This window comes from Sphaerodactylus townsendi, linkage group LG05 (assembly GCF_021028975.2).
Source record: "Sphaerodactylus townsendi isolate TG3544 linkage group LG05, MPM_Stown_v2.3, whole genome shotgun sequence".
NCBI classification, from domain to species: Eukaryota; Metazoa; Chordata; class Lepidosauria; order Squamata; family Sphaerodactylidae; genus Sphaerodactylus; species Sphaerodactylus townsendi.
Window position 1 is genome coordinate 72,917,054 of NC_059429.1, and position 9,676 is coordinate 72,926,729.

Below are 9,676 nucleotides of genomic sequence, written 5' to 3' on the forward strand. Positions count from 1 at the left end.
CAGTAAGGGGGTGGAGACTCAGAGCAGCAGAAAGGCTGAAAGAGCTCTTTGGAAAAGACAAGGGTACCAGACTCGGACCTTGATTTCTATAAGCCCTTAACACCTTGTTAAGGTAATTGCAATATTGTTGGGAACTACTGGGAAGGTAGTTGTTGTTTTTGCTATGTTGTAAATGTTGGAGTTTATTGTTTCAGGTTTTCTTTTGTGGTTGTAATGGGTGAGAGTTCTCCTGGAGACCTTCATCATGTTGCAACCTGTTCATCAAGCCCTTGGAGTCTTCAGGAGCCAGCCAACTTGCAAAGAAGAATTTGGACTTGGCAATATCAGTAGACTGTAAATAGAAGGACTTGAAATGCAACCTGAACAGGACCTTGAATTGTAACGTTAAATGTTGATGTTTTGAAAGTGTTAATTGTAAAGAAAAGTAAACCATTTTGTTGTTTAAAAATTGTTGTTGCAACTCATTCCAAGTACTGCCCCACAGAACCCACAAGCTGAGGTTACACAATCTCCTGTCTTTCTTGAGAATGATGTCTTGTTGGTAGGGACGAAGAAATTGTTGTAGTGGTCGTGCATGGAACCTCCCCCATTGGGTGAGGTCGATGGTTGCAATCAGCATGCCCAAGAGTTTCACTAGCAGAAGAAGAGAGGCTGAAGGTCTCTGTAGGAGAAGACTTATCATTTTCTGGATTTTGTCTATTGAATACTGGACAGGAAGTGACGAAATTCTATTTCCTGCCTCCCTGAAATGGGGTGGAGAATCACCCACCAAGATGCCCTGAGCCTGCAAGAGAACTACTTTGATATAAATTATGCCCTGGGACTCTCTCTCACAGGGGACTCCCATTTTGATCCGTGCACACACATTAACACAGGCTTAGCAATGAAGTCTTGATCAAACTGGTATCAAAATGAGAGTGAGTCATGCTGAGAGCATATTAGGAATACAGAGACAACTCCTCCATTAATCAATCAAAAACTACCTCTGATTGGAGTCAAAGGACTTAAAAGGTCCCTTCCCTGATGATTTGGACTTAAACAACTCAAATATTCAAGACTACAAGCCATGGGCCAGACCTTATCTCCCTATTTTAAGGGCTGGACAGGAAAATTTATCTCCCTAAATACTCAGATATCAGTACTTTCCTATCTAAGCTCTCAAACTCCCTAGTGCAACACTTCTCCTAGATACTTTTACTTTTAATGCAGAAGAATAAAACTCTCCTTTACAATGCACACAAAACCCCTTCTCAAATTAGCTGATCTCTCCACTCCCACATTCCACTGTCAACACCCTATCGCTTGTCGATCTTAGCAAAAATTCAATTCTTTAGCTGGTTTTGGATTCCAGCCTGTTACCACAACTGTATGGCTGGCTTCTCAATTTTTCTACCCTGTTCCACTGTGCTTTTCCAATCCAGTCAATTTCCCTCTCTGGAGCTGCCCCACCACCTTCAGGAAGCAGGTTCATACATCTTTGATTCTCCCATTTCATTTCCTCCCTTGGAAGAAGGTAAGGGTTTAAACTGTGCTTCTACTTCACATACAGACACATTTATTTCCTTTCTGTACCACCTCTATTTTTATTTACTTGATTTAACTATGTTTTCTTTCTGTTAATTCAATACATTTGTTTTCTTGTTTAAGAAGCTTATACCCCGCATATCTTTCAAGCTTTGGTCTGTAGCTAGACCTCAGTACACACAGGATTAAGATCTCAGTAACTAATACTTCATAATATATGTGTTTTCTCCTTGTTAGCAGAAGGGCACTTTTGTTAGCTACAGAGGCAGCACATGTATAGTGATTTGGGTACCAAAGTTGTGAAATATACTGAAACTTACCAAACCAGCTGTTAGAGAAGGAGCAGACTGTCCCAGTGATTGATTTCGCATGCGGACCAAATTGGAGGATTCTCCAGATGGTTGCCATGATGATTGCCCCACTCCACTGTGCATACTAGTAGATAAAGGAAGCAACTGCTTTCCTTTAAGCAGAAAAAAAATTGTTACTAGTCAACGACTGGGGTAATATGAATAATTCTCAAATGAACACTTTTGAAGAAGGTATTTATGTAACAGCTATAGGCAGTAACAAATATTTTAAAAATATTCATTTTCTGAAAGGAATCCCTTCATTTTTTTTCAAATGTAGCCAAAGGCTACTGAGAGAGGGTAATTGCAAGACAAAATTCCAGAGGTCCTAGTCAGCTGGAGGGCCCCTAAAACTAGAGTCATGCTGGCCCTCATGCTCAAATTTCTAATGCAGACCAGCAGTGCAGCCACTAGGGGTGAAAGGAAGGAAGAGAATAGTAAACAGCAGTTCTGGCTCTGCCGACTGGGCCTTTCTTCAATGTTTACTAGGAGGCCAAGGGAAACCCTTGCTTCTCAAATCCTGCTAAACCTATCAGCTAGGCCAGCACTAGAGAAAAGGCAAGGCCAGCCAAGACACACTACAGTCACCACCAGAATGAAGAGTCCAAATAAGGTTATCTCTAGCAGTCTGATTTTCCTCTTCCTGTAATTCCCCCCAGGTCTGAAGTGTTGTTTGTATATCCATAGTATATATGTTTTCTCCTTGTTAGCAGAAGGGCACTTTTGTTAGCTACAGAGGCAGTACATGTACTAGTGATTTGGGTATCAAAGTTGTACCCAAATACAAAAATAGCAGTTCTATTGGTGTGAGATAGCAAAAATTTTAAAAAGTGCAAGTATCTTTACATAAATTTTGCTAACTGCTTTCCACATTTTCCCCTCCTTTGTTCTCTTCTCTTCCTTTCATAATCTACCATTTCTCTACCCTCACTTCTAATTTTTCTCTCAACTTCTCATGCATCCTGGTTGGCAATTTAAAATATATTTAAAAGTACTACAGCACCAAACCTCTGTAAATATAATGAACAGAAGGGAGCAGTTATTATTTCCCCACAACTTATCAAAGCAGTAAATGGATACTTTGGCCCTCTACCCTTTACAAGCATGACAACAGAATGTTAATCTGCCTTAATGGTAGTAAATGATGAACAGAATTTATCTTAGTTTCCATTGCAAATACCATTTTGGGGGGTGAGGTGCAAACATACCCTTTCAAATTGCTAAAACCCTTTCAAATTGCTAAAAATAAATTGGTTTACTTTTACTATGTCATGTTTCATTTCTGATATACATACATATATTTACATAAAGCCACGACCCTCAGTTTGAAAGACCTGAGCTATTAACAATAGGGCATTTTGGAGATCATTAGTTCATAGGGTTGCCTTAAATCAGAATCAACTTGACAGCTGAACACATACACTTCCAATGAATTTCACTAGATTGGATACGAGTTGAATAGAACAAATTACCTGACAAAGAACTAGTTAAACTACCCCGTCGCAGCTTGCAGTCATCTTGACTCAGTTGACGATGAAGTTTACTTTTCCCAGTTGTCGAAAAAATGTCAGGGTTACTGAGTTTTCTGCAACGCAAAGTAATTGGCTCTGCTATAACATCCTGGAACAAGAGCCAAAAGAAAGCAAGAGTAAGATTCTCATTTCTAACATTCATTACAGTAACAGAATGGTTCTACATCCTCAGATGTCACTGATTGACAGAATTCCTAACCAGATACATTAGAGGTGAAGCTACCAGGGGCCAGGGGGGGGGGCACATTGCACTGGGAGCATGGCAGAGGGGGGAATTGCCCGCTCTCCCCCCCCCCCGTGGCACCCACAAACGGCACATACACACACACTCTTACCTTAGTTCACCCTGAAAGTGCAGGCTGGAAAAGCGGCCTGTTCACTTGAGGTTGAAAACAGCCTGGTGGGAACTGCACTTCCCAGGAGACCTTGCGAGCCCCAAGGCCTCCTGGGAAGTGTAGTTCCCACCAGGCCTTTTTAAACCTCAAGTGAACAGGCCGCTTTTTCAAGCCTGTACTTTCAGGCTGAACTGAGCAGGGGAGGGGGATGCAGAGTGTGCACCAGGCACAGTATGGCCCAGCAACGCCTCTGAGATACATTCAGAATCCTCTGAGGCCTATTCAATAGTGTTTAATTCCAATAAGTGTTTTTAGGACTATACCCTTAAGGAAAAGTCCTTAGTGCTATTTGAATTGTGGCCAGATTGTGACTTTAGTGGACAAAAGCATCACCTCAAGAGTTTTTCTTAAGTGAATAAGAGATGTAAATACTATTCTCCTCCCATGCAGCATAGTGTAGTGGTTAAGAGTAGGTGGACTCTAATGGGGAGAACCAGATATGATTTCCTACTTCTCCGCTTGAGCAGTGGAGTCTTATCTGGTGAACCAAATTTGCTTCCACACTCCTACATGTCAGCTGCGTAACCTTAGGCTAGTCACAGTTTTTCAGAGCTCTCTCAGCCCCACCAAATTAACAGGGTGTCTGTTGTGGGGAGAGGAAGGGAAAGAAGTTTGTAAGCCGCCTTGAGTCAGTAGAGAAAGGCGGAATATAAATCCAAACTTGTACTCTTTCACCCAATACACATGCACTATAATTCAATGGGGCTTTCCATGAGCTACATGGACCAATGGACTAACTCAATGCAGAAAAGGCTACTGTATTCCTCTTCTTATTTACCAGATGTTTCAAATATTCAGATTGAGGAAAAGAATAAAATTAACATTAAAATATATTCGTTCCAAAATAATTCTAAATCTTTTATGTACGAAATGAACTGCAAGGGCAGCCATCTCTTTAGTCATTACTAAAATATCAAAGTGAAGCTGGTATCAGCCATAGACTGGAAGGTATGGAGGTCTACCCCAGTTCCAGAAGTTTTGCTCCTATTGGACTCCCTACTGCAAATCACATTTTTTTTCTATAAGATCTTGTTTAGCCAAGACACAGCTTTTTATTGGAAAGTTCAATTTGATTAGTATATATTATCTCATTCCTCCAGTGTTCTAATAAAAATATGTCATAATCTGAGTGTTTATACTGGGCATTATGCATTGTATCTGGAAGATAGTTCACATTTAAGTTTACTTCTCTAATATTTGCCAGATATTTAAAAATAACTAGGGATACCTTAAAATCTACCAACTAGAACTTCCCTAGATCACACTTCTTGTGGAAGATGAACATTTGAAACAGGGTATCACAAGTCCAAATCTCCTCCTCATTGAAATCCACTCCACAATATCCCTAGTTAATTTCATCCTGGCCACTCTGGTTTAAGAAACTTTGTGTGAATCCATTTGATGTCAAAGCCCACACTGCCCAAACCAAGAATATGCAACTTATTTCTGGGGGACCAAAATGAAACTTTACAATGAAAGATTTCCCAATTAATTTGAAGTTGTCACACTTTAGCTACGATAGTTACGGAGAAACATAAAAAAATAATAGATTTACACTTCACATAAGAAGATACAGTGACAGTATTTGTCCCTTTGCATAGAAAGTGTGTGTGGGGGGGGGGGGGAATCCAACAATTATCATCATCATCATCGTTATTATTAAACTTGTATACTGCCCTCCCCCGGAGGGCTCATTATTATTATTAACTGTTAATTATTATTATTAACTGTCACAGCAGCTTCTGTTTGCTATGGGTTTTGCCATTCTGAGAAGCAATCCTGCTAATTAAATCTGTATCTCACCAGCCATATTTTGAAAATGGAAAAAATATACTGTTCTCTTACAGTACTAGCATGCAGAATAAACACAGCAAAGCTGCTTTAAACATTTTATTTCTGGTTAATTTGATGGTTCATTTACCATGTCTATAGCAATTATGTTTACTATGCCCAATGGTACACTATGCAGAGAGGCACACATCCATACGCCTCATTAATGGCAACTTGCCTCAAGTAAAATGCTACTGAAAACCTTTCAGCTGATTTGTTAAATGGCATGTTACTGCTCTGTGTAGAACAAACAGAAAAAGCACACAAAGGCTCAGCTGAAAAAGTGGCAAGTGAATGGGCAAAATCATCCTTACTTTTATAGCAAACAATAACTTACAACACATTTTTCCTCAGATGCCAGTTAAGTGATATTCCATATAGTGAAATCCTATATATTAAGTCCACTTAAACACATTGGTTTAGACTGCACAGGTTTGTTGTTAAGCTGTAAAGTGGTCCCCCACAACATTCAGTAGAAGCCAGCTGCACCATTTGACCTACTGCACGTGTGAACAACAGAACTCCTATAGGGGAGATGCATGAGATTTCATTTTTTAAAAATGATAACATATGGTAGAAGGCAGATGTTTTAAGATATAAAAAGAGTTTTTATTATGGTGAGGCAATTTTTTTAGGTCAAAGGATTTGACAAATATTTTAAAGCCATAATTACTCATACAGACTACATGAAACTGGTCTGTACAACTGTGTAATTCAGAATGTTTTAATCATGTCAATTGTTTACATTAAAAATGAACACAACCAAACCACCTTCTAATAAAATCTAGCTAGCCTTAGTTGGAAGTCTGCTTTGTCATTAATTAAGCCAACTTTCTCAGTCATTACACTAAGAATAATGCCTCAGAAGCCACAGGGAGTTGTAGAAATTGTATTTATATTTTGGACTTGTAGTTATTTTTTCCTTGGCTTTTCTCTCAGTTTTCTAGCCTCTCCTTTTCATGCCTTTTGGTTCCTCTTAAGTCAAGACTTATTACTTTGTACCCACTACCCCTTAAAATACAGAAGCAGATTGACAGCCCAATCCAAAGGGGTGGGGAGTACAGCAGTGGCTGAGGCAGCACCACGGCACTACCTCCAAAGGGGGAATCAGCGACTCAGGCACCAGAGGAGAGGAAGAAAATACTCACCTCGCGCTGGGTACCCATTCTCACGAACAGCTTACACCATGCTTTTTGAATGTATAAGTCTGTGATGCTACAAGGGAGCATTCCTGAGCTGAAAGTGCATTGGGGACCTCCAGGAACCACCACCACCACCCCAAACATGACACATGCATCTGCAGTGGCAACCAGCTGATGCAGGGTGCAGTTTCTGAGTTTGGGTGATGCAGTGGCTGGCCACTAAGTCCGTCCCTTGGTGCCAGTGTCCATGTCACTCTACACAGCGCTGGTGGCACGGACACTGGCACAACCCTTCTACTGCTTCCAATGTGCCCCCCCTTTGAACTGCAAAATTAACAAAATAAGGATAACTATGTGATAAATAAAACATAATACATAATCATATGTTCACTGCACCTTCAGAGTGTATCAATCACACGAAGTGGGTATGCACCTGAATCCTGCAGTTAATACATCTCCAAAACTGAGTTTTCTACACGTTCAAATCAACTCATCTTCCATGCAAACATTATAGAAAACATGTGGTCAACGAAGAGGTACCGGTAAGTAGCTTTAACTGGACTGAAAAGTACACAACTTACCCAAGGTCATAAAGGAACAGATTGGTGAATAATTTCATGTTCTGTTGCTTTTTACATATTTTCTGAAATCTCCACCAACAATCTACTGTCAGATTATAGACTACTGCCAAATTATGGCAGCAACTACAACTGCATTATCAGGTGGAGAAACAGAACAAAATGTTTTAAATAAAGCTAAATAAATAAAATGTATGAATTATCTCAACTGCTAAAATATATTTGGAATTATAAGATATGGTGCCACCTACTAAATTCTAGTGGAGACTAACAGAGAAAATCATGCACAAACATCTCTGTTGTAAAAGCATAGCAGAAAGCCTTGATGTGACAGGGTGTTTTCTGTACATGCCACCACTCTAGCCTACAACCACACATTTCATTGTCGTTCACTGATAGGGTAAATGACAAATTGTCTAATGGATTTCCCTTTTTATGGTATTACTTTTTATGGTTTACATTGTTTGCTGATTTTTGGTTGTGTGTATACATTTTATGCAAATTTTATGGGCTATTCAGCTCCTGGAACAGCACACAACAAGCATTTTTAAAATAAATATATTAACTTACAGCAGGACTGTAAATAATTATCTGCAAAAACAGATCAGGTATATAAACCTGTGTTTAGAATGTCATCAGGTTTTCAGCTGCCAGGGCAATGGATCCTTCTGCTCTGTGATTTCTTACATAATGCTACTGAAGCATCTGTAATTGGGTAATGTTGAGGATCCCAAACTATGATTCTGACATACCATGAAACTGAATATGCCCTGGCTGCCCCTTGCCTAAGGTGACTGTCCTGGTATTTGCAGCCAACACTAAGTAACTGGAAACATTCCTGACTTGCAGCAGGTTCTTCCAAAGGACTACTAGTCCAATGTCCTTCCTCAGTCTAACAGCAAAGATCCTCTTGGTGAACCTTTTAGCTCTCCAAGACAAAAAAAAACACCCTAGTCACATGCATTTTTTACCTGAAAACGTGACAACCCCCGCCCCATCCAATCATAAAGAAGTACAAAACATCTAAATGCAGAGCAGCCCTTCTACAGTTATGACACTGCATCTCCTGGCACTAGTGATACAAAATACCTATCCTGTCTATTTTGCTCTCCATAATTCCGATCAGTTTTCTAAAAGAAAATAATGCTAACAACATCATCCCACTAAAAGAACATCTCAGAACACAGAGCCCACATGAGAGTAGTTCCCCAACATGACACGCATATACCTATACCTCCACGACAGCTCATCTCTGTCCTATCTGCAGTGGATCAGGTCTGCCCGCATCCTGCACCCACCATTCACAGAATCGACTCTCTTTTTACATGCATCCCTTGCCTTACCATACGCTTAGCTCTCCAAAGTAGGTAAGAACCTACCTCCCCATCCACCCCAATTCACAGTCCCCCCACAACTTACATGCCCACACAATCACCCGACCCCTCACACCATAGTACCTTCTCGGTCAGTTCCCTGCAAGCGGCACTCCCATAAGACCCTTCCTCCGTATCTTTCCTTCCGCCAGCCGCTGAGGGAGCTCTTCTCTTGGAGACGTCCACTGGAGCTCGGGCGGGCTGGTCCAACCTTCTGGGGGCCTGGAGCGCCAAGGGCCCCGCTTTGTCCTCCCGCGAACGGCCCTTCCTCATGGTGAGAGTGGGGACAACGGCTACACCTTCTCAGCGCGGGGGCAGCCAGCAGGGGCAGCAGGCCATGGCTGCGGGGGGGGGGGGGGGGGGGTGGGGGAAAGGAAATTAAGAAACCCGTCAGGCAAAAGCAAGCTTTAGCCTCCCCCCGTGGACGACCATCGCCGCACTCCTGTCAGGGACGAGCACGGCCAGCGCTGCAGCAATCCCGCCTCCTCCGTGACCTATCGCGAGAGGGAGGGGCTGTTGGGGCGCGCGCGCGCGAAAGTCGTTGGCGAGCAGCGTAAAGTGAGGTCCGGAGAAGCGCGCGGAAAACACGAGGAAGGCGGGGCCAGATATGGGAGTGAGAACGGGCGCGAGCAGGGTTGTGTATGGGCGTTACCATAGCGGCGAAGGGGCCGCGAGAGACATGTGACGGGAAACGGTAGAGCTGCGCGTGGCATGCAGGGTTGGGGAATGTAGCCCGCAGAAAGTCTTCTTCCGTAGCTCTCCTTTGAAACTCGTAAGGGGGTGGGCGTTGCCACCGCCCTCGTCTTTGCTTCCCCAGCTTAAGCAGTGCGAGTGACGAAATGGGATGGGAAGCTTTGGGAAAGCCCACTTTGGATTGGCCGGCTACAGGAGAGTTTGGCGAGATATTTATTTATTTATTTTTAAAAAACTAGTATCCTGAATCTTCTTCCTC

At 42.0% G+C, this 9,676-nt stretch overlaps 1 protein-coding gene across 3 annotated transcripts in view; it reads right to left on the reverse strand.

Annotated features, from left to right (window-relative positions):
* MAST2 (microtubule associated serine/threonine kinase 2) overlaps positions 1–9,263 on the reverse strand; it is a 210,181-nt gene extending 200,918 nt beyond the window's left edge. The window contains exons 1-3 of one of the 3 annotated variants that reach the window (XM_048498669.1): positions 8,809–9,263; positions 3,347–3,494; positions 1,845–1,987 (exon numbers count right to left, since the gene is read on the reverse strand). In XM_048498669.1, coding sequence (XP_048354626.1) covers positions 1,845–1,987; positions 3,347–3,494; positions 8,809–8,997 — 480 coding nt within the window. In that variant the 5' untranslated portion in view covers positions 8,998–9,263. The remainder of the gene's footprint in view (positions 1–1,844; positions 1,988–3,346; positions 3,495–8,808) is intronic. The other 2 variants (XM_048498672.1, XM_048498671.1) reach the window with 2 other exon arrangements.
* Between the last annotated feature and the right edge of the window lie 413 nt (positions 9,264–9,676).